This window comes from Drosophila subpulchrella, chromosome 2L (assembly GCF_014743375.2).
Source record: "Drosophila subpulchrella strain 33 F10 #4 breed RU33 chromosome 2L, RU_Dsub_v1.1 Primary Assembly, whole genome shotgun sequence".
Classification (NCBI taxonomy): Eukaryota; Metazoa; Arthropoda; class Insecta; order Diptera; family Drosophilidae; genus Drosophila; species Drosophila subpulchrella.
The window spans coordinates 19,491,267-19,515,449 of NC_050610.1; the positions used below are offsets into that span (position 1 = coordinate 19,491,267).

At 42.5% G+C, this 24,183-nt stretch overlaps 6 protein-coding genes and 1 long non-coding RNA gene across 9 annotated transcripts; 3 read left to right on the forward strand and 4 right to left on the reverse strand.

The window, feature by feature from the left end:
* The first annotated feature begins 51 nt into the window (after positions 1-51).
* LOC119548776 (hydroxylysine kinase) lies at positions 52-6,903 on the forward strand. 3 transcript variants are annotated; one of them, XM_037856321.1, is made up of 5 exons: positions 68-195; positions 252-334; positions 1,788-2,118; positions 5,447-5,571; positions 5,628-6,903. In XM_037856321.1, exons 3-5 carry the CDS (start codon positions 1,802-1,804, stop codon positions 6,446-6,448), a joined length of 1,263 nt encoding a protein of 420 aa, XP_037712249.1. In that variant the 5' UTR covers positions 68-195; positions 252-334; positions 1,788-1,801; the 3' UTR covers positions 6,449-6,903. The 3 variants fall into 3 exon arrangements, with proteins under 3 accessions (XP_037712250.1, XP_037712249.1, XP_037712251.1); XM_037856322.1 differs by lacking the exon at positions 252-334 and having other exon boundaries at positions 52-195; XM_037856323.1 differs by lacking the exon at positions 68-195 and having other exon boundaries at positions 234-334.
* LOC119548774 (exonuclease 1) lies at positions 2,552-5,011 on the reverse strand. Its single transcript, XM_037856319.1, has 2 exons — positions 4,115-5,011; positions 2,552-4,060 (listed from the first exon to the last, which is right to left on the reverse strand). The coding sequence occupies exons 1-2, from the start codon at positions 4,916-4,918 to the stop codon at positions 2,672-2,674; spliced, it is 2,193 nt and encodes a 730-aa protein (XP_037712247.1). The 5' UTR covers positions 4,919-5,011; the 3' UTR covers positions 2,552-2,671.
* A 468-nt stretch (positions 6,904-7,371) lies between the features above and the next one.
* On the reverse strand, positions 7,372-12,256 carry LOC119548773 (protein male-specific lethal-1). Its single transcript, XM_037856318.1, has 2 exons — positions 10,418-12,256; positions 7,372-10,357 (listed from the first exon to the last, which is right to left on the reverse strand). Exons 1-2 carry the CDS (start codon positions 11,879-11,881, stop codon positions 8,375-8,377), a joined length of 3,447 nt encoding a protein of 1,148 aa, XP_037712246.1. The 5' UTR covers positions 11,882-12,256; the 3' UTR covers positions 7,372-8,374.
* Positions 12,257-12,992: 736 nt separating this feature from the next.
* Positions 12,993-14,195, forward strand: LOC119547315 (protein TIPIN homolog). The gene has a single exon (XM_037854113.1). It carries the CDS (start codon positions 13,110-13,112, stop codon positions 14,034-14,036), a length of 927 nt encoding a protein of 308 aa, XP_037710041.1. The 5' UTR covers positions 12,993-13,109; the 3' UTR covers positions 14,037-14,195.
* A 36-nt stretch (positions 14,196-14,231) lies between these two features.
* On the reverse strand, positions 14,232-19,510 carry LOC119547314 (protein SERAC1). Its single transcript, XM_037854111.1, has 4 exons — positions 18,913-19,510; positions 16,371-16,917; positions 15,614-16,310; positions 14,232-15,553 (listed from the first exon to the last, which is right to left on the reverse strand). Exons 1-4 carry the CDS (start codon positions 18,990-18,992, stop codon positions 14,490-14,492), a joined length of 2,388 nt encoding a protein of 795 aa, XP_037710039.1. The 5' UTR covers positions 18,993-19,510; the 3' UTR covers positions 14,232-14,489.
* Positions 19,511-19,893: 383 nt separating this feature from the next.
* LOC119548286 lies at positions 19,894-20,562 on the reverse strand. The gene is made up of 2 exons (XR_005219288.1): positions 20,421-20,562; positions 19,894-20,105 (listed from the first exon to the last, which is right to left on the reverse strand). It is a non-coding gene; the product is annotated as an uncharacterized LOC119548286 (long non-coding RNA).
* Positions 20,563-21,231: 669 nt separating this feature from the next.
* LOC119548154 (RUS family member 1) lies at positions 21,232-24,144 on the forward strand. Its single transcript, XM_037855254.1, has 4 exons — positions 21,232-21,686; positions 22,206-22,996; positions 23,059-23,392; positions 23,450-24,144. The coding sequence occupies exons 1-4, from the start codon at positions 21,620-21,622 to the stop codon at positions 23,509-23,511; spliced, it is 1,254 nt and encodes a 417-aa protein (XP_037711182.1). The 5' UTR covers positions 21,232-21,619; the 3' UTR covers positions 23,512-24,144.
* The last annotated feature ends 39 nt before the right edge of the window (positions 24,145-24,183 follow it).

A 24,183-nucleotide genomic window follows, 5' to 3' on the forward strand; every position in this document is an offset into this window, starting at 1 on the left:
GAAAAACAGCTGATGTTGTGGTGTAAGAAGCAGCAACAGTTGCCATTCGCTTGTCGGCGTGCCTGCACATTGCTTTGAATTGGCTTTTTGAATGTGTTCGTTTATTATTTTTACTTATTGTTTTTCAAGTGTTGCACTATTGTTATTATCAAAGTTAGTTGCTAAGTTTGTCTGTTTACATAAGCAGACTTGAAGGTGAGGTGAAGCCGTTGCAAAAGGGCCTAAAACTAACCGACTTTCCGCCTGGTCAGTTTTCAGTGGCATTGTATTTTTAGTTGCTCAGTTTAGTTGAACTTATTTTTTTTCGGAGACACAGGTGCATTGCCGCGGCCAGGTAAATAAGCTGGGTTTTATTAGGTATATTATGTGTGTGTTCGGCGGCTTGTTTATGTGCTTGATTAGCAGTCAGCTGTGCATATTTGCGTGTCTCACATGCACAATATATTTGGCTTTTAATTACCCCACCAACTGAGTGTGTGTGTGTGAGAGCGGGAGCTTTCGCATCGGTATGTGTGAGCCCAGAAAATCGTAGTTACGTACATCGTTGCGTATGAGCAATAAACTGCAATTGAGTCAAGGTCAACTATTAGCTTTCGATTGGCTAACTGCGAGAATCACTCGTTTCAATTAATATCACCTTTCTACAGCCGAAAAAAATATTTCCTAACTAATCTCAAATTATTCCACTGACAATACAATTTATGACCTTAATTTTTTGCTTTCTGCCAACTCCGTATTAGTTTATTTAAGCCCCGCAATCTGTTCGATTTATGTATATGCCTTTATAATTGATGTGGTTCCAACTGGAGCGTTAACCAAAGCCGATCACGACTGGCAGTTTACTTTTCCACGGTTGGGCAACCACTGTCCCCACGATAAGACCCCAAAAATGTTGAAAAAACAGCCCATCCACTGCACCTCTGAAGTCACAATCAAAATACAAACAGACTTGGCTTTAACAAATTAAGCAAATAACCAAGTTAACGCTGCAAGTGGCGACAGAGGCTCACACACTCGCCCACACGAAATAAAACTCACGGGACAGAATCTTACGCAGGTACAGTCAGACCTCGCTAAGCAAATACGAGGGAACAGAAAATTATATGTAGATATAGTCAATAATGAGATCCTTAATTAAATATTAACGCAACAGAAGCATTTATTAGTGATTGTTCTATATTTAATAGTTACCACATTTCTAAAATGTATTTATTTTGAAATTCAAAAACTAAATGTTCTATTAAAAAAACATTACGAATTTTAGAAAAATAAAAAGTTTACATTTTCTTCATTGAAAAAGCTGCATTCGTCATTTGTAGATGTTGATTTAATAAACATTAAACATAATTTCTATGACTATTAGTCATTTTGAAGATGTTCGACTAATGTATATTTCTAAGAGTAAAAATGGCTATAGAAAAATTTAAGCATCCATTTTTTAGAAGTCTTTTTCTGAAAGAAAGACAAAATCGTATATAACCGACAAGCTCAATATAACTATTAAAAATTTGCTTATTTAGAAACAATCTCCTAGTAGATCTTAGCATGCAAAAATCATGGTTCAAATGAGCGTTGCTTGACTGTACTTGAACGCACACAGACTGGCGAATAAGATATGGAGAAGACGTCGACGAACTCGTTTCAATTGAGACTCTTACTGAAACACAATTCATTTCGCTGTAGAACGCGCAACCGAAAACATTTTCCACCTCGGCTCTTATTCGCCTTCTAATTGATATTAGCGTACTTACGGGTTCTTGGCCTTTGGTCTTTTGCGTCTCCGATAGAGCCCCAAAATAAAATGGAGCAGTGGAACAATGTAGAGCTGACGAACATGTCCAAAAAGTCCTATACACTGAATCATGCGTACGATGCAGCCGAGAAGTTGAACAAGGAGAACAATGCGACGTCCTCAAATGGAAATGGTAATGGAAATGGCACAAGTACGGATGAACCGGCTGTGGAAAGCGATCTGCTCAAGCCTGGATCGGATGTGCGGCCTAAAGTGGAGCCCGATGATGTGGAGAGCCTGCTACGACGTCTCTACGGGATCACGATAAGCGAAGTTAAGGAAATCATCGCATACGACGATCGGAACTTCTTCGTCAAGGAGGATAGGTAAGCGAAACGAAGGGAGTATCTCGCTGACACTATTATGAATAATGGGTTGAGAACTATCATAACATCCGGAGGTTTATCTGCCGACAGAAAATAAGTCATACAGTTACAGTCAGAATAATAGCCCAAAAATGAGACACTTCAAAGTCAAGCTAAGAACTATTTAGGTTTAAATACACAATGAATCAGTTACTTTTATCATTAGATATTTCCTTTTAAAAAGCATACTTGAAATGTTCCTAACTTATTTCCTGTGCTGTTAATCTGACTGCAATTTTAGCTGCTGTTTCAAGCACGACTGTGCAACGCGAGAAAAAAATGATAATGCGCCGGAGAAATGCGGCGGGGTGTAGCATATATTTATACCTTGTTTAATTAAAGTTGTTAGTCGCGGCAGTTGAGTGTGACGCAGTCGACAGTCACCTTGCCAGCATCACAATTGTTATCTTGATGGATTCGTGGCATTCAGCACTGATGTAGTCAGTTCAGGTCTTTTCTTTAATAAATTAGATTAATCTACAGAACAAAAAGGTTACAGTCTAGAAATAGCAATCTATTTGAGCACAGGTTTCTTCTGGAAGCCAAACATGCTTAGCTTGGTTTGATTTTGACTCACGGGTCCCAGTTTGCCGTTCGTCTTTTTCTTTGGAGTACCCTTTTTCGCAGTGGAGGGTTTACTCAGTCCTATTCTTCGCTTGTTAAATGGCAGTGAGTTCTGGCGTTGCAGGGTGGCTGAGGGAAAGGATGGGGCAGTCTGCTCTGAACTGCAGCTGTCGTCGGATAGCAGGATGATGGCTTCATTGTTGTTTCCATCGGAATCGGAGTGTGCTTGAGGTTTATCCACTAGTGACTCTAGGGATTTAATGCTGATTTTTGTACTGCCTTTAGTTGGTGTTTGCGGTTCAGATATGGCTGGATCTTCTTGTAATTCTAGTGACGACGGAATGGATATTTCTTGTGATCCCAAGAGGGAAGAGGCAGTGGTTTCCGTATCTGTTTCTCTCTCACTGCTTAGCGAGTTAGAACGTTGTCTTTCCTGATCCTCTTCTGGAATGTCTTTCTTTTCTAGTCTTAATTTTTTATGGCTCGAGCTTGAACCCCGCTCCTGCTCGTCTTTGTCATGCTCTTGTTGCTCTTTCAGCTGCTCGCTTTGAAGCCTTGTCTGTTCATCCTGTGAGGCAAAAAAGCGACTGCGCACCTGCACTTGCTCCTTAGCGAAAATGCTTCTTTTGAGGGAATCAACCTTCTTTTCATCAGCTCCTCCGCCCGAAGGACTTGCCTTCTTGGGACTGAGCAGTCGCAGCAAGGAAGCATTCTCACAAACCACCGGGGATCGCTGGGAAGCTTCCTCCACTCCGCTCCTCCGTTCCCTGGCGAAGGGATTGTGGCGACTCTTTTGAACTGGCGACGGAGGTGGTGTGCGCGCTCGATCCAACGATTCTTCCCTGCTCGGACTCCTTCTCCGTTTGGCCTTAAAACTGTACATGGTAAACACCTGGGCCTCCGTGTGTTTTGCGCTTTCCAATCGCTGATTAGCCGCGATTTCCTCGTCAATAGTTTTTCCATCAAAATCGACTTTTTTGAAGAACAGAGCACAAGAGCTTTCTTTCTTCGGCGTCGTCATGTTCTCTTTTTGGAAATTCGTTTGCCAAATGCTCTTGTGCTTGGCTCGTTTTACATTCTTCGGCGTTGGCCACGCCTTCTCCGGTGTCCAAGAGTCCAAACGCTTCATCGAGAAGGGATTCAGGTTGCCCAGGGCTAAATGCAAGGCCTGATTGCTATCCTCCAGAAAAGTGCCAGCATTGCTGCAGTAGCGCTCATCGGTATCATAATCTTCCAAGGCACACAGGCGCTCCATGCGACGCTCTAGAGGATTGTAGATGAACATGTGCTTGAAGGAGGCCTCTGCTTTGAGGAAGTTCTCAATGTAGTCGTCATCTACCTGGGAGGAAAAGGTTAATTAGCTAATGCGTTCAAAACCTAAATCAGAACTCACCTCTAGATTACGCATATTGAGGTAACTAGGAATCTTCTTCAATGCTATTCGCATGTCGTCCTGTTCCGTTTTGAGTATAAACTTGCAGGCCTTGGCCAGTCCAATGCCAGGCAGTGAGTCTAGGTAATCACAGCCGGATAGGATACACATGCGGCGGAACTTGTCGAAGTGATACTTCTCCTCATTGCAACCCATGGCCAGGTGAAGTTTTTCCGCCTCTACCAAGAGACCGCTGCCATTGAGGTCCAGCTTGAAGATGATTTTTTTGGCCCCAAAGAGCGTCAGATCGGAGTCCTCGGTGATGATGTACTGGGCCACATCGGTCTTATTCAGCCAGGCCATTTGGGCATCCGCCTCGTATGGCGCCACAATGCAGTCGACATTCCTGCTGCGACATTCCCGAATTAGGCGAAGGGCCATGTCATGGGTGACGTCCACGCAACGACGCATATGGGATCGGGCCTCCTCGATGCGACCCAATCGCAGGAGTTCCGCCGCCCTTTCCTTGCTCTGCTTCCTGGAATCCCTCCTCCGCTTCTCGGTCAGCGCCTTGGCCGGCAAGTGCTGGCCATCGAACACCAGGATGGGCTTAATGTCGTAGGATAGCAGCAAGTTTACGTACTTCAGGCAGTATTGGACATAAATGTCCGTTTCCTCGCCGCGGGCCAACTTCTCCGCACAGCCAAAGACTCCCTTGTGCAGCCAGCAATATGTGTCCACGGCCACAGTGCTGCCGCGAATATCCTTTAATTGCAATTGCGAGGAGGCCTTCCCCACAAAGGGTATTAAGCCGGTAATGCCCATGATTTGGACCAACAATAATAACACAACAAACACAAAACAACCAATAAAATCACAGGTTTTAGCGCCAAAATGTTCTTTTCCAATGCATGAGTGTGGACGAAGTGCGCAACTATAAAACACCAAGCTGCCATTCACAGGGAATTCTTTTCATGAACATTAACCAACACTGAAAAATAGCCGATGGGTTTTTAAATATGAATACGTAACTATAATTTAAAAATTTCTTTATTTTTTATTCGTATTAAATTAATTATTTTAATTACTGGTCCGAGAAAGTTATATTTGGGAATCGATAATAATTAGTTTTGTTTTCTATTAAATAAAATAAAACATTAAAGCATTGTAGTCTGTAGTCTAGCCATAGGAATTTCTATTATAACTCTATTAAATCTTTTTAAATATCATTTATCTTAAAACTTATTCATATACTTTTATAAAATCATTACTTTTAATTCGTAATTAAATATGTATTCAGATTTTTTTAGACTTATCATTCAAAAATAAATAAAACCACTTTCTCCATTACAGCAACGTAAAGAACCCCCTGATTGTGACCCACTGTCCACACGGCTACGTCCTTAAGATCCTGAACTCATTGGACTCCAAGAAAGAGGACTTTGTGGATGGCCAAAATCAACTGCTGCTTTATTTGGGTAATAATTGCCCACTAACCTCATCTTAAATTAAACTAATACACTTTATTAATCAGGGAAACAGAGTGTAAAGTGCCCTAGGCCGATAGCCAATGCCACTGGAAAGTATTACTCGGTGGAGCGGCTCAATGGAAATTCGAATGTGGTGCGGCTCCTAGAATATATACCAGGTGAAATTTTCCACCAGGTACCGGCGACGAAGCATCTGCTCTATCGCAGTGGAGAATACTTGGCCAGGTTGGATCGGGCCCTGAAGAATTTTACCCACCAGGCATACGAAACGCACAAGACCTTGTGGATGCTGCAGAGTGTTCCGGAACTGAGACAATTTCTGTATGTGGTGAAGGATCAGGAACGCCGCCTTATCTGCGAAGAGGTTATTGATGCCTTCGAATCGAAAGTCCTTAGTTTATTGCCCACCCTGGAGCACCAGATCATTCACGGGGACTTCAACGAACAGAACATAATTGTAGAGCAGGCCCCCAATCAGACCGAACACACCATCAAGGGAGTGATTGACTTCGGGGATACGAGCAAATCGCCTCTGATCTTTGAAATTGGAGTCGCCCTTACCTATATGATCTTGCAGGCCAACGATCTGGCCAGTGGAGGTATCTTTTTGGCCGGTTACACCAGTGGTATTCCCATCGAGAACTCCGAGTTGGCTCATCTCAAATATTGTGTGGCTGCCCGATTGGTTCAGAGTCTGGTGATGGGTCTCTATACCCACACACTGCATCCCACAAACGATTACCTTTTGGTTACCCAGGAACAGGGATGGAAACTCCTCCAGAAGCTGTGGCGCGAGAGCCTGGAGGATGTGGATGAGCTATGGGCGACCACCGGACATCAGTACTTGACGCAGAGCAATAAGTAATATATATTGAATCCAGCTGGCCTTTTCCGGTTTTAAGAGATATTTTAAAAGATTTTACCTAATCTGTTCTGGTTATCAAAGAAGTTATATCTTTTGTTTTACTGTGAGAATTTCCCATAAGTATTAGTAAATGTGTGAAACAATTTGTCATAGTCAATATAAAATATTATTTACCTTCGTTAAAGTGAATTGAATACATGTGCAATGAAATTTTATGTACAAAAAAAGGCAACTATAAAAACTATATTAAAACCAAATACGTAAGTAAGCCGGAAAGGACTGATAAATAGTGATTCTGAACCCATATGTCAATTATTAGAAATTCATGAACATATCACCTGTGCAAAATAAGTTGCAAGTCCAAGTATTGATTGCATTTTGTTGCTTTACAATTTACTTTATCCGATATATTATTATCATTATCTTTACAATAAAACTTGTTAAACAAATACAAATACATTGTATGTAGTACATTTATTCTTAGAGTAAAGTAAGTGTATGTTTTTTTGGGCTCTACAGAGGTGGCAATTAATTTCGAATTGATTTTCAGTTGAAGCTTCAGTAAATTGAACTAATTAACGCTAATTACATCGAATGGTGTAAAAAGGGTGATGAACGACGTTCCACCTTCCTCTCCTCCTCCTCCTCCTGGACAATGTACAACGTATCGTATTCTTTTTGTTACATTATAATTATCTCTCTATGCGTTTGGATTACCCGTGTCTACTTAACGCTATATTACAAATAACCGACTTAACACCTACAGAAATGTACAAATCGAAGGCGAGCTGGGGATTGCATTTCCACCGGACGTTGGCAGGCTCCTTATCAGTGCGACAGAATGTCAAACAGAAGACGTGCTGAACGAAAATCAGAATTGTATCAGAATTGATCGTGCCTTTGTGGCCAAACAAGTTTACAGCTTGGAAATCAGGTTTATATTTATTTTTTAATTCTTGTTTGTGTTTTTCGACGGTTGTTTTTGGTAAAACATAAAACAAGTTAAAAGAAGTTAATAAAATAAAACAATGCGTTAAATGTAAAATTTGATGACTCTAAGCAGACAACATCACACACAATTTTTACATACAATCAAACCCACAAAAAAGGATATTATCAGAGATATACCTGAGTAACTCTTCGCAACACACTCGTTGTCTGCATTAGAAAATCATCAAGACATAACATAGTATAAATAAAGAAAAAAAAAATGTAATAAAATCTAGGAAAAAAATATTTAAAAATAGAAGTCTACAAATTTCTTTATGTTTCGCCAAAAAAGCCCATTGAACATTATATCCTTTCGGTTTCGTTATTATCACTTCAGTACGGGCGATCTTAAAGGGGATAAAGCTGAGATGGATTATCCGATCTAACTTAGCGAGTGAATAGATTAAATGTTTTGTGAGACTAAATATGTAAATTTGAAACAAGCTAGAGCGAAACTCTTAAGAATTTCAACAGATTGCAAGACGGTAACTAAAACTAATCATTTCCAGACCAGGCGACGGAAAATACCATTAAAAAAAATTGGAAAATACTTTAGCTGCACTGATATAAACTTTTACAATTCCATTTAATATTCAATAGAATCTAAATTGTTTGAATAATCATTTACAGAATTAATGCGATTATAATTTACAAATTGATAGATCTACAAAAATAAAAACAAGTTTTAAAAAGTTCCAGAAGTCATATACATATATGTGGAACCATATGTACAAGAAGTATCGTCTGATCTGGATTATATGACATCTTGACGATCTCTGGGATTCGTTACTGTTAACTCTGGTGCATTCACTTTACGCTTATGAAATAATTAAAAATTAGAAAATGAAAATCATCAGTATGGTAAACGCAACGTCCTCAGCCCAACCGCCACTCATTAGCTCAGCTTCCGTAGCAGATCTCCCAGAAGCGTCCTGGCTAACGATTCTTCTGGCGCTTGCGTCGCTTGGGAAACACGTAGGAGGAGTGATTTTCTTGATGCCTCGCCTCGGCGGCTGTGGTGGGCAGCTTTTTGCTGGCCAACGTTGCCACCGGCTCAGCCATTGCCTTGGACCTTGCTATGGAGGTTGGCGCTTCGACAGCGTCCACCCAGGCGACGCCGAAATCGTCTCGTGCCTCCATGTTGACCATATTTTCGCCGAAGGCTTGAACAGTCACCTCGTTGACGAATTGAATGCCTTCAATGTCCTCGGGCAGCGGGTAGAAGGTGGACGTGGGCAGCGGATCCAGCGCAACCAACACCTCGTCTTGGTTCCGACGCATCCTTAGCCCCTCGAGCCGTATTTGCTCTTTCATGTAACGTGCATCCCGGCACTTGCGATCGATCTCATCCTTTACATACTTTTGGTGCCGTCGCTCGAATGCAGCATCGCTCAGTTGTTCTAATTTACTTTTGTTTGAACTGGGCTGCACTGGGACATCCTTCCACTTAGGTATCTCCAGACTAGGATTATCCGCCAGGAGTTCGTCGGCCTCTTCCAGGAAGAACTCGTTGTCGCAGTGAAACTCCTGATCCTCCCACGTTCTCGTGGTGTACGGAAAGGTGGCGGTGCGGAATATGGACTTGGATTTTCCCGATCTCGCAGTTGCCTTGCTGTACGTGTGGGGTGAACAATTGTTTAGGGGTTTTCTGGTTGTTGATGCGCTGCTGCTAACACTGCTATTGGACTGAGGTGTCAGAGGAGTGGCTATTTGTTCAGCTGCCTTGGATTTGGATTTTGACGCAGAAATTTCCGGTTCCATCGAGGATGTGAGCGTGGGCTGCGGCGTAGAGCCGGGCGTAGGTGTCGTCGACGGCGTAGGCGCTGGGGTTATTGTGGTAGAGGATACTGGTGCACTGGGTGGTGGATAGATTAGGTTTGTGACTGTTCTCTCCTTGATAGGTTTTTTAAGCGCAACCTGCGGCAGCTGACTCTGGCTAAGCAGCTCCTTTTTCAAATGTTCCTGCAGTTTGCGTTTAACGGTCTCCACGTGGTCTATGTCCTGATCTTGGTCCGGGGACTTTTCCGAAATGATCCTTTTATCATTGAGCAACGCTTGTTTTGTGATCTTTGTGTCGGGCCCCGGGTCCTGATCAATCTTCTTGTGTTTTCGTGCATCGAACTGGGCGGATGAGCTACTCCTAATGCCAGAGAACATCTCGTACTGCCTGATTTTAACTTGCAAACTCCGTTTTTTTACGGGATCAGTTTGAGTCTTGGTGGACTGATGGTTGGCTATACTTTTTTGAGCAGGGGAAGCTTTTATGTCAGCGGTGTTGGCCTTGGGCAACTTAGTTTCCCTTACAGATGGACTTGGAACAGCAGCTACCTTGGGTGCTACCGCTTTTAACAGCTGCTTGGGTGCATCCTCCGGTTGCACTTTAAGGACTTCTTTCTGCTCCTCGCGTACCTCTTCCGGCTGTTCCACGCGAGCATCCTCTTGACGATCCTGTCGCTTATGCTCCTTGGGTGGATCTTTCGGTTTTAGCTCCGCCTTGGGAACCTCCTGCGGCTTTTTTATTGCTTTGAGTTCTTCTGTGGCTCCATCTTGAAGCTTCTCCTGCTCCTTACGTATTTCCGCCACCTTCTTGCCCTTTTCCATCTCCTTCGCCGCTTCCTGCAGGAGAAGCAGCGCTTTTAATGCGCATCCTGCTATCTTTTCTTCCTCAATTCTCTTTTTTTCTGAGACGATCTTGACGTTGTCCACCTCCATTTGGCCACTGGTGTCTAGTTCCTGATCCAGTTGTTTTTCCATTTTTTGATCGTGCTCCAGTTGCAGCAGCTTTTCAGCCTTCCAGTCCTGTTGCTCCTCCTTCCTAACCACAGCATGTGGCAGAGACTTCGGCAAATGATTGGGGGTTGAGTGTGCCGAAGGCGCCAAGGCCTTCTCCTCCGTCGTGTCCAACTCCATAGAGCTTATCTGCAAGTTTAGGGGTTTGCTTGACATATTCTTATGATTGATGAATCTCATCAAACTCACCTGATTCTGCCAGAGATCGTCCTCAGTTCGAAAGTGTGCATCTGAATTAGAGTCCAACGATTGAGTATCCTCGTCGTCTTCATCGTCCTCCTCACTATCTTCCTCTTCATCCGAGTTCTCCTGATCTTCTTCTTCTTCATCGTCTTCCTCCATATGGCCGTTAGCATCTACAGTTTGTATATGCTCTTCCAATACCACCATCTCCTCGGTAATCACCTCCATTTCAATGGATTCCAAAGCATCGTGGAAAATATCGCCCCCAACGACTTCTTCAGTTTGCACTTCTTGCATTTGTAGATGGTCGTCCTCTTCAGGTAGATGAACCTCCTCCCGAAGATGGTCGTCCTCTCCCGGGAGTATAACCTCCTCCCGAAGATGGTCGTCCTCTCCCGGGAGTAGAACCTCCTCCCGAAGATGGTCGTCCTCTCCCGGGAGTAGAACCTCCTCCCGAAGATGGTCGTCCTCTCCCGGGAGTAGAACCTCCTCCCGAAGTTGGTCGTCCTGTCCCGGGAGTTCAACCTCCTCCCGAAGATGGTCGTCCTCCTGCTGCAGCTGATCCTCTTGCGTCTGCATCGCCTGTTCTTCCGGCTGGTCCGTTTGCTCCTGGATGTGATGTTTGGAGTCCTGATTCATGCGCTGCAGGATAAAAGTGCTCACTTTTTTGCCATTAAACTCGCCGCGGCCTTTGCTCTCTGAGCGCTTGCTGCTTGGCAGATTCGTGACCACTCCAGCGTGGTGGGTCACCGCTGGTACTTCCTCCACATGCTGGCTCCTGGGCTGCACCTCCGCCAGTTGCGGTTGGACATCTATGGTCTGAGTGCATTGTTCCCGCTCCCTGATCACAGTTTGCGTCTCGGCATGACAGCGGATCGGTCTCTGCTGGGGGGCAGCAGGTGGCAGTGAGTGATCATCGTCGTCGTCGTCATCATCGTTTCGCCGCTGGTTCTTCCTTCGCAGTTGCTTGCGCAGATCCTCATTGGCGGCCTCCAGCTTGGCGACTGCCTGCTTTAGTTCCTGATTCTGCGCCAGCACCGCGCTCATTCTGGCGCTCTGATCGTCCAGGTCCTTGTCCTTGGCCGCCAGACTATCCGTCTGCTCCTGCATCAACTTCAAATGGAGCACTATCATACGCTTCAGGTTGTTGTTCTCCACGATGAGGGTGACCATATCGGCGCCGGCACCCACTGATCCGCCGGACGAGGGTGGCGCCATGGCCCCGCCCCCCATCTGCGGCTGAGCCACGGGCGGAGGTGGTGGCGGCATTGGTTTGCGGTAGCCGCCGCCATGGCTGTAGCCGTACTGCTGGCGCGCATAACTCTTGCCGGGATGCTGGTGCGGGTGCTGGGACTGATTGGGATGACCGCCGTGCAGATGCCTCTGGTAGCCACGCGACGGATTGTGGTGATAGGGCGCATCCGAGTAGATGGCCCGCTGTTTGAGCGGCCACTTGAACCGCTTGTCCATGGCGGTCGAATTGAATCGCGTGCCGTCGGTCCTACGATCTCATAGTTGGCCAAACGATTTTGTTTTGTTTTGGTTTCGCCTGCTTCGCTTGGGGTGCACACAATCTTCTGCAGCTGATATGCCGTACAATGCGTAGAATCCCGATTCCGATTCCCACCACACTTAATTTTCTTCGCTCGCCCTTAGCCAAAGAACCGCTCTTTTTTCGGCCAGGTATTGATGGTTTCAGCGTTTTAAACGTGGCGTTCTTATCGCACGTGGTGACCACATTTAGGCAGCGATTTTTCGGTTCGTGTTTGCACGTTCTTTTACCGCTTTTTCCACAATTATCCGCAAAATGTAAACTCGCCCCGAAAAATGCTCTTGGAAGTATGGCGTTTTTGGTGGCGTTGCCAGGCCTGGTTCCCAGGGTTGCTTTGGAGTCCTAGAGATGGCACTTGCTTGCGATGTGCACGAAAATCACGACTTGGTAATAGCAATTCATTTTGCACGAAACTGTACTATTTATGAATAAATTAAACTATTTTTGTCCATAGTTTTAGGAAACTACAGCTCCAAATTATGGTTTTAATAATAGCGAAGGTGCACGACGCTCATTGAACTTTAAATGCAAGAAAAATCTTTATTTTTCCTTAATAAATTATTCATGAGTATAATAAAATAACTAGGTCTTACAATGTTATTGTTAATCCTTAAATCACATCGATGCCATGCGCCCTTTGTATTAAAACTAAATCAAAATAAACAAATTTATTTGATAATTTGTAGGGTAGGTACATAAGCAATAAGTTATTTGTATAAAATATTAGGCTGTCAAGTTATAAAAACTTTTTTAAACTCTAGGGGTAGACTTTTTTCCTATTAATATTACCAATTAATAAAATAAATATTCTTAAGTCGTGCATGGAAATTACCTCACGCACCCATCTCTACTGTCTGTTGCCACCAACGCAAAAGCCGGGTGGCTGTACTACTTTCTTTCCCCGCCACCCACTGATGAAATGTACTCCAAACTAAACCAAATAATCTTGAAAACTGTCCAAATAGTTATGTAATGGAAAAAATTAAAAGAACAAAGAGCCATTCGGTTGGCAGCCCTGTAACTTATGCAAGCGTCGCCTGTGAATGGCAGACTTGAAAGAAGAAGAAAATGGCGGCAAAATTTTGTTAGATTCTTTTGTTGTGGTTGAGTTTTGTTTGTCCCCTGCAAATTCCAATAAACTGGTCCATGGCATCCCTATTTGGCGACGATGGTGTGGATGACCTCTTCAATGACAATCTGCCCACGGACACGGATCAGTTGCCCAGCGATGGGGAGGGCGAAAAGCTTTTTGCCGACGATGAGGAAAATGCCGGAGAACCTGGTAGCCAGGATGCCCAGAAAGTGGAGCCCAAGAAACGAGCGGTGAGGAATCCCCGACCCCGACTTACGGTGGAGACACTTCGCGGTCCACGTGGAATCCAGACCATCGAAGATTACTTCAAGGACATAAAGTTCAAGGGCAAGGGGTATGAGAAAACCGATCTCGACGAAGTGATGCGCCGCCTGCAGCACTGGGGTCATCGAATGTATCCCACATACACCTTCGACGATGTGCTTAACAACATAGAGCGGCTGGGCAAGAAGAAGCCATTGCAGGTGCACATGACGCGTTATCGTCTCGGTCAGCTGGAGGATATGCGTGCCCACGAGGCTGAGGCCATGGATGAGGGACAGGATGATCAGCAGGAAGGGGCCGGCGATGAGCCCTTCGATGAGTTTGATGCCCTGCTGGGCGAACAGATAGCCATGTCCAGACTGGCGCCACGCACCCCGCACCAGAGGAAAATGTCCACTGCCTCGAGCAACAGTACGATTGCCACTCCCTCATTCTCTCGAGGCAATGCAGTAATGTCCACGCCATACTCTGCGGTTGATGCTCCAACCTTCGACCGGAATGGAGCACCGGTGGCACCAACGTTCGATCGCAATGGGGCTCCATTGGCTTCGCTGGACATCAGTGACTATGGCCAGCCGCTGCCTCCTTCACAGCCTCCGACGCCAGCGGCCAAAAAATTGTCCAACGAGCAGATGGCCAGGATTGCCGAGAACCGGAGATTGGCTCAAGAGCGACTGAAGGCCAAGAAGCTTCAGGAGGCTCAGAATTCTAGTTAATGCAAGGCAACGTGCGCACCGAATAAATATTTGTAATATAAGAATGTTTTTTTTGATAAGAATTATCTTTTAAAATAAATATATTTAATAAGCGAATGTGGAAATTTAAACGATTTGCATTTCTTTTTGATAAAACACCACATTTCTATAAATCCCTGTGCTAATCAATTTCCGGAAAATTAAAAGATATTCTTGTTAGTGTAAAACATGTATGTATTTTTATTAGAACGTTTAAGTCGTAGACCGATCAAAATAAATTAGGATTTAGGTGTAAGAAACTACATGGAGTGCGAGTGTATTTACAAGGATCTGGTAATAATGGTGATGCGTCGTATCGAAAAGCAATAACCCCTATTTAGAGCTCTGCTCAGTCTGGGCAAATACATTACAAGGCTCCTTAGACTAATCGTGATACTATTAAGGTACTGGCGTGTAGCGGGATGATCGCCCATCCTAAGTGCTAAATCTTAGGGCTACTCTGGGCAGCGATTCAAACAGACCCTTGGCTCCCTTCAATAAGATAGCCACGATGTTCATAAGCACAACATCTTGACTTGGAGCGACTTGCGACTGCCCATCCTGATCTTTGGGATCTGATTTCTCCTTGATGGCCTCGCGAATCACATGCAATAGTCTCTGATACAGAAAAGATTGCCTGTAAATCGGTTTGGAGAGACTCAGGTGGTCATCCTTCAGCAGATAGAAGTCCCCGAAATCTATCTTAGAGGACTCCTCCGTGACAATGCGTAGTGGGAACTTGAAGGTGGTCAGCATGGTGGGAGATCCTTCCGCCACACTGACAACCTTCACATGGCGCAGGAACGTGTGCAGGCAGCCCATAAATCGGCGATGCATCTCCAGCAATTTCGGCGAGTTCTCCTCCATTTCCTTAACCTCAATGGAGGGCGATAGTATCATCTGCATGTGCTGCTTCCATTTGGCAATGGGGGAACCCCGGTGTGGAGTGCCTAAAAATACAATGCCCTTGGTATTTTTTGCGAGCTGTTGGACCTTCGGCTCCTGGGAGTCCAGGGATTTGAGCAGTATCAGCTTGGTTAGCAGGCCGCCCATGGAATGTCCTATCCACACAATCGGACGATCGTTGCCAACATCCGAAGCGGAGATCCTGTCGAGCAGAGTGCTGGCTCTCACATCAATGTGCCCCTGTCCCTTTTCACACGGGCAGTATTTTGTAAAGTTGGCAGACCACTCTGTGACCGCTGAAGTGTAATCTATACCGAGAATCCTGGAATCTGGATAATCATCGGGCAGCCATTCCATAGGCCAGCAATTTGTGTATTCCTCACAGGTGTCCTGGTTGCGCCACTCGCTTCCGCACACGCTGAATTTTCCGACACACTCTTCGTTGGCATTTAGCGGAACATCCGGATGGACAACCTCCCAATCAGAGTCCAACTCGGCTTCGTTTCGCAGGGTCTCCACGAATTCCTTGGTAGCCGCATCGCTTATGTTCAGTCGCTGTTCCTCCACTTTTTTACTGGCTTTCAAGACAGGATCTAAAGTTGAAAAAGAAGCGAATTAGCTAAGGACAAACCAGGGTTTATATTTAAATGTACCTTTAATTGCTTCCGTCTTGGGGCTTGCATTGCCATTTTTGGACACATCGGTAGCTTGTCCGGATACTAGTGGCTTGCCCTGCTCCTTCTTTTGCTTGCTGCCATTAACTCTTTTCTGTTCGCCCACCAGGAACACATCATCCGTTTCACTGGTGTAGAAGGCGTTCTTTCCATAGAGACCCAACTCCGTGGGCTTCCTATCGCGCTGTCGCCAGGTGATAAAAACTCCTCCCAGCAATCCGTGGACAAAAACGATATCCGCCTTGGGCTTCCTGCGGGTGCGAACTCGCGGATGCAGCGGATAGACATTCGGCGGATATGTGCACTGGTTGGGATCGTCGTGATCCAGATTGGCCATCGTCTTGGCCGAGATCACCTGCAGTCGCAGATCGGGGCACTGTTGCCACTCGGCGAGGGCGCCCACCCAACCGGATGAAAAGAAATGTTCCACGGCATCAGGCACTAGGGACATATTGGCCAACACCTTGCAGAGAGTCGAAAGAGTCTCGTTGTCATCGCTGAAAATCTTTCGCAGCTCCATGAGATGCACAAGGCCACCGTCTCTTATGAGCCTGGCCGAGGCCTCGGGATCCTTGGTGATGTGGTGCAGGAAGGAGATGATTTCCTTGAGTAAATCCGTGTCGGCTGTGGACAGAACAATGGTCTGCTCCTGGGTCAAGTATTCGTGGATGTCCTCCTGCAGGAAAACAGCAATATTTTAGTATAATTTAACAAATAATGATAGAAATAGACTTACAATGGCATCCTGTTCGGGAAAGTATTTGCTAAAGAAGTGATCAACGCAGGACATGGGTCGGAGTCGGGCCAACATCACGTGGAGCTCCGAGAGAAGCATCTTTGGATTCTTGATACAGCCCCGACGATGGACGGGCATGAACCAGCGTGTGTCGGCATTACAACGGGCCAATGAGACGGCGGTGCGAGCATCGCAGATCTGGGCCAGATGCCGGAAATCCCAGTCCTTCAAATGATCCATGCAGATGAGCTGTTGGACTGCTTTTAGGCGTTCCGGCTGGCTGCCAGTTTGGGCGATGTTGAGCAGTCGCCAGGCCACCGAATGCTTGGCCGCCTTCCACCATTTCCCAATCGGATTGATGATCACGCTGATCCACTTCTTCTCGTCCTCCTCCTTCTGCTTCAGCTTTCGCATGGACTCGCGGTAGATGTGGTACTTGATGTAGATGTACTCGGCGCGCCGTTTGTCCGGCTCCGGAGATTTCTTGTCCACATACTGGGAGAGGAAGCGGCGAACCTGCGGCGACTCGTACAGCAAAAAACCAGCACTGGAATAGGAAATAATTTAAATATGTGTAAATATAACTTTCGTAGAGTTTAATTGCGTTAATTAATAATTTAATTATACATTTATTTAAAATTATTTAAATATTTTAAATTGGAATTAGATTTTAATTTTAAAAACGATTTTTAAAAATAATCAGTTCGATCATTATTTTGAAACGTTTTCGATATTTGATTTTTGAATATTAACTATTATTTATTATGGCCATTTCTGTTGTAAACAGTTTGTAAAATAAAATAAACAATTATTTATAGTTTGTTGTTGTTTACAATTTTGTTTGTTTGCTTGTACTTAAAATGCGCCTCAATGTTAATACCACATATGTATGTATTTTAAGTAATTTAAAATAAATTGTATTCAAATTAAAGTAAGTTATAATAATATGATTTCATTCTTCAAATGTAATATTTATAAATAATTTATTTATCCAATAAACCATAGTTATAAATATATAAATTCAATTCAATAATTTGTATCCCACGATTTAAAAGGATTAAGGTATGTGTTGAAGACTCTTTGGTTTTAAAACCTTTTATCTCTTATCTCAACTTCCGTTTTATACTAGGCACTTGTTGTTGTTTTCATTTTTGATTAATTGACCTTAACAACACCTTAACAACAACACCTATCGCTGCCAACTATTTGTTATTGAGATAAACGTGAGATAAACAACAACAACGTAATCGAAGACTAGTTTGTTTATTTTTAAAAAGTGGGCGCGTCACCTCCAAGTGCAAAAGCAACTATTTCATTATCCCATCCCTCAAAAAATCCCAAACAAACAAGAAAAACAATATTATCACTTGTGATAAGAACTATAAATTCGCGTGGGGTTCTCGTAAGTATTTGTAAAGTGCGCACTATTATGGCGCCATTTCAGTTTTGGCAACAGGTATTTTTTTCAGTGTTTATTTTTTTTGGGGGGGGGGCCTTGAACAGCTGTTCACGCACACGCTGAACAAGAAGCAGAGCCAAAAACAAAAAGTTTATCATCTTGCTATCTCACTTTTACAAAATCGTACGTTTGTTTTGATCATGTTTTGGTGAGAAAATAAAAGAGTCAGGCTATATGGTGCTTGTTAAAGACCATGGAAATACTCTACAAAAAATGGAATTTGATAAAACTATAGTTTTTCTTACCAATAATTCATTAAAACAGGGGATCAGTAATTTAAAATAAATTTTATTCAAATCTAGGTCAATTATAATAATATAATTTCAGACTTCATATTTAATATTAATGAAGTATTTATATATCCAATAAATCATAAAAAAGATATTAATATCTTAAATTGATAAAAAAAAATTATATGAATTGCGCCAATCAATAGAATATTTCTAACTTTCATTGCTTTACTTGGTATTCTTGGAATAATCGCTTCTTATCAATTTTAAATACATATATTTGAAGTCACACCACCGAAAACCCTTTTGTTTGTCAACCGTTTTCCATTAACTGTTTTTAGCTTATGGCCTGATTATTCATCGCGTAATTTGTTGTAAACAAATGACGTCACATGTACGCCTGTTTGGCATGGGAAATGCGGAAAACAAGATCTGTTGTTGTTATTGTTTTTCTCGATATAAACGTATAGTATATCTAGATTGTACGACTTATTGTGGCGCCATATAAAATAAGACAACAAAAATAGAGAAAACGTGTGCGGACGAGCCCCCTAAATCAAAGTAAGCCTTGTAAATATTGTAAGTGAAACAGTGAAAGGTGTTTTTCTTCAATTTCCTTTTCTTGCGTCACAGATAGAAAAATAGTATGATGAACAATATTATGCCTTCTTTCAGGTAATAAGATAATATGTAAGGTTAATATTTTCCAAAAATTAAATATTATAACAAAATTGGTAATATTAAATTCGATTAGTTGGCTTTTCTGAGTGTTTGCGACCTGTAGCAGCTGTTCCATCAACTGTATTTGTTATGGTTTTCTTGGGTTGTTATGGCCTGACTCGGATTTACTTACGCAGTAAGGAGGCCCACTCCTCCAAGGCCCACTAGCTTGGGATGACGACGCAACTTGGACTTGAGATCCTCCAATGACATTGCCTGGTTTCGGTTGGTTTTTTATTAGTGTTCCTTTCTTTTTTTTGTAGCACTCGGCTCACACCAAAGGGAATTTGTCTTTCGATCGGCTGCCAAAAGTTTGCTCAGTTTCTCACACTTTAAATTTAGACGATTGTATCACACACACTGGCCCCTACTAGTTGTGTATCACTGGGGTGTTTGTTTTTTAGCTTTATGGCTGTCACTTGGAACTTTCTATAGTTTTTGGTTTGCTTTTGTTTGGTCTGCTGAGCTGTTATTGCTGGCGAACCTTTCGGGACGCTCCTTTTTATAAACTTATCCGTTGGTGAGACCGTTTGCGCAGTGTGACCCAAATTGCGCACAGCTGAAGCCATTCACAGCGCGACGTGAACAGCTGTTGGTCATCGGAAGGGGAGCGGGGGTGGATATTCATGGGAGATGTGAAAAAGATTTCTGGGGGGTTTGAATACTGAAGAATTCTCTATTAAATTTAATCCCTTAGTTATAGTGTGTTTAGACTGTTGGCATTTTAAACATTCGACTTAATAGAAAACTGACATTAAACTAAAGCGTTGCTAGCTTTTAAAATCTTGCTTGTCCAATGTTTTATTTTATAGAAATTACCTTAAAATCAATCATTCATATTGTGCTACTTCGTTTACTACTACATTCATTCATCGCACATTCAAAACATAACTTCATATATATAATGTTCGAATTCCTTCCCATATGAACACTGTAGATAGAAAAAGAGACAAGTTTTTCAAATGTTCTACGAATATTTAAAATTTAGTTTTCAAAAAAATAAATACAATATCAACGATTTTTTTATTTTTAAATATTCAACAATGTTGCTACTTATTCTTTTCAAGTAGGAATAATCTTTTCAAATATGGTAAATAAATAAAAAACTGTAAGCTTTTTAGCTTGATCTTTGTTTATTGTCTTTATCATCTTTTTGTTTTGCTTTATACATTTTTATACTTCAATAAAGATTTTAAACAGCGCATCGATTTTATGTGTACCAATATGGACTGCCATTAGTTCTGTCCAATCGCCAACTTTAAGTATTTATAGGATTATAACTGCAAAATTGACACCTTCCTAGCCCACTTTTTTGGCCATTCGAACCTGTTGAAAAAAAAGACAAAAAAATAGGTATATTAAATTAAGTAAATACATTTATGTTTTTTATGTAGATTGGTCTTGATCAATAAAATCAGCTTTAATTTTTTTTGCTGCTAATAGAAACAATTATTATCCCGTGCGAAGAAATATTTTTTAATATATGTCATATTTTGCCAAGTAATGGTTAAGAAAAATTTGTTTGTGTGTGCATTTGACCTAATTACTCTTACTCATGTTTTTTAAAATTGTAAAATAAGCGGAGGTTGCAACTTTTTGGAAGCTTATCTTAAAATAGAAGTTTAAAAATTTAACACTTACCTCTTGACAGGGGGGTGGCCAAAAGCTGAACAATGTTCAGGAGGAACACGATTCCTACAATCAGAACCTTCAACGCAGCCATCCTGGGTGATAGAAAATAACTAACCGAGATCTGTCGGTGAAATATGTTTTTATACCGGTGGTCGCCAGTAAAATCAGCGCGATGCACAAGAGCGAATCCAATTAAATGAGAATCCAATGATAATGCAGTTCGTTGGAACTCGATTGCACACCGGATGTGTGCCATTTGAAGTTCATATAAACAATGAGGTCAAAAAATCAAATATACTTCTTATTTCTTTAAGTCGTAAAAGACAATTTCTTTTAGCTTGTCTATCCTAATCATTTGAAAATATATTTTGGTGTGTGTATTTTAAGAGGGAGATTAAGAGGCGTTGGCGTTATAATAGCGAATGAAAAGAGTGATAAGAAAATAAAGAAAAACAAGAAGGATCGCTAAAGAAGCGTTGGATTAGCATTGTTTTTTATCTTGAATTTTCACGGATGTTTTTCATTGAGCTTAAATTCTATGGACATTTGGCTAGGATCCGTTAAATAAATTCCTGAGTGCTAAAAAAAGGACACCGGCGTATGATGGTTTATATAAAAGAAATCATTTCCATTTTTTCTGGAACTCTAACTTCTTTGAATCCCATAAAACTTAAAATCATAATATTGACTGTTAAAAAATTAAATTTTAAGTGTGACCATTTCTCCGGCAAGTTACAAACACCTTGCCACTACAGCACTCACAGCGAAACGCGGCCGCGCACAGCTGACTGATAAGAAAGGGGTGGGGGGGAGTGCGGAAAATCGTTGGCGTGGGAAGAAGTTCTTTTTGGGGTATATTTATTTTGAACTACAATTAGTTGCTAGTATTTAATTAAAGCAGCCCCATCAGCTTGCTTGTAAAATGTCCTAGAGTTCGCTTTGCAACGCCGCGTTCATTGATTGTTTCGAGTTTAGTTGCGGTAGCCAATAATCCAATGGATTTTCGCGGACTTCTCGCCTGAGAGAGACAGCCCGACGTCGGACATAAATAAAAAGCTGTGGGTGGTGCCAGGTGGGTGGTGTTCTGCTGCTGGAGCCCCCCAAAGAATCGCTTGGAGGGAAAAACGCCAGCCAGCCCCGGAAAGGCGATAAAACTTAATTTCCAGACAGCCCGAATACACCACCGCAAGGCGAAACGCACAGGAAAGATGAAAATCCATTTTCGGGAACAGTACGGAAGGAAGGGTGAGGAAATCCTCTATGTGACGCCAGCAGGTGAGCAAATCGATCAAACCGACCAGCCAACAAACCAGGCCATCCTATGGCAGCTATGGAACCAAATGTTTATAATTATGGAAAGAATTGAACCTATCTTTATATAAACCCATCCCAAATTGTTCGAATATAAGCTTAATTCATAAGACCGTATCAAGTGGCTATCTGCCACGTTGAAATTGATTATTTTTAAACTTACTTGTTCTAATAGTTTTATTTTTAGCCTATGTGATATGGACGTTACTTTAATAAAATTTGGTATTCCTATCAACTTCAATATTGTTCTTGCAACAATCAACAAATTATCATGACATCCAAATGGTATATTAATTTGAAGATTGTAAATTGTAATGCCAAGCCTTGATTGTGGCTAACCTAATTTCACTTAAAGTATGATTTTCCCATGCAGAAACTACAAAACGGTTTTGAAAATACTCAAACATTAATATACTTTCTAAGAGATTATAAAGATTATTCATATTTTAATCAAATAATCTCCCACTCAAATCCCAACTTCAGATCAGAGCAACATTGTGAGAGTCCCCCTGCGTGGCGATAAGCTAGTGATCCAGGAGAAGTTTCTGCTTTTCCGGGTGCTGCAGAAGGTCTTCCTGCCCAAGGGCTATCCGGATAGTGTGAGCGAGGATTATGCGGCCTATCAGATCTGGGACACGGCTCAGGCTTTTTGCAGCACAATCTGCGGAACTCTCTGCACGCATGCCATATTGAAGGGAATCGGCGTGGGAAGCGAGAACATCAATGCGTATTCCGCCACAGTCACCTGGATTTTGAAGGAGGGCAGCGGACATGTGGGCCGTATACTGTTTGCCTGGTGGCAGGGCTCCCAACTGGATGTGGACTCAAAGAAATGGCGACTGCGGGCGGATTTCCTTAACGATCTGGCCATGGGCATAGAAATCTATGTGCTTCCCAAATATCCGCATTTCAGCACCCAAATCCTGTGCTGTTCCACCATGCTCAAGGCGATTGTTGGCGTGGCCGGAGGAGCTACAAGATCGGCTTTGACCCAGCACCATGCATTGAGGGGCAATCTGGCGGATGTGGCCTCGAAGGATAGTTCGCAGGAGACGTGCGTGAATCTGGTGGCCTCCTTTGTGGGACTATATCTCCTCACGCTGATCAAGAGCCAGGCTGTTCTGTACACCGTATTCTACGTGGTGGTCAGTCTGCATCTGTACGCCAATCTCAAGGCGGTAAGGGCAGTTTGCCTGCGGAGTTTCAACGAGTCCCGGTATCTAATTGCTTTGGAGGAGTTCTTCAGGTCATCCAGAATGCTCAGTCCACAGCAGGTATGTGGTCAATCCTTATTTGAATTACTAGTTTTTTAAACCCCTTACAAAATTATTTTCAGGTAAATGCGATGGAGAGGGTCACAGTTGGAAAGACGGTTTCTGTATCTCTGAACATAAAGCTGGGACTGAGCGTTAAAAATCTGATTGACGAGTATAAGAGCAGCAGCATCATCGAAAACATTGTATCCTCTTTCGATCCCCATGAGCACTTTATCATTGCTGAGACAAAAAAATGCTTGGGCGTATACTTGCACTTTGAAACGCGTCCGCAGGACGTGCTCAAGGCGTACTTCTTTGCAGTGTTCTATCTGCGGGACAGAAATCAGATCAAGGAGAAGTACTGGGACATACAGACCAAGTGGCAGGAGTTTTTGGCGTTGGCGCAGCAGGAGGGTATGAATAGATCTAGTATACCCTATACCATTTAATTAAATTTATCACTACTTTTAGGTTGGCTCATCCATCAGCATTTGCTACTGGTAGACGAATTCCGTTTGGACTGGAAGGTGTAGAAGGATGCTGACTTCGATGGCTTGACTTTAAACTGATTTGCTTGCTTTGACCTGAACAATTGATTTCATTCGGATATCATTATCATTCTCACATATCTCACATGGCTACCATAGAGCAAGAGCAAAAACCTTGATATTAACTAAGTGCTATTGATAATTACCTAGATTTAGCTTTGAGAAACTCGTTCGCACTTGAACATCTTCCAACTAACTCTGCCTTAGCACAAAGTAATGTTTGTAACCGATATTTGATAAGATATTTTACCCCTGCTTATACCCATGAATTTATCGGAAAACATTATTTCAATTACTAGCTGCTATTAGGACTAGATGGGAAACGGAAAGAAACACAACAATCTATTTTGTAAGGACTTATTGTAAGTATGTTTTTCGATATTTCGAGAGCCTACGTACGTTTTTAGATTATAATCAAAAAAAATCTCACAACGAACTACAAAAAAAAACAGCATCAATTGCGTTCTGGACAAAAAATGTACAAAGTTTTAAGATAATTTTTTGCAAAATGTGCAATATTATGTTAGTTATTAGCTTCGAATATCTAAGTTGGCGTCCACTTAAGCTTAACCATAATGCTTTCCATTTAATACAATATATGAATTATGTGCATACCGTCTCACCACGCAAATGATTTTAATGAAACAAATAAATAAA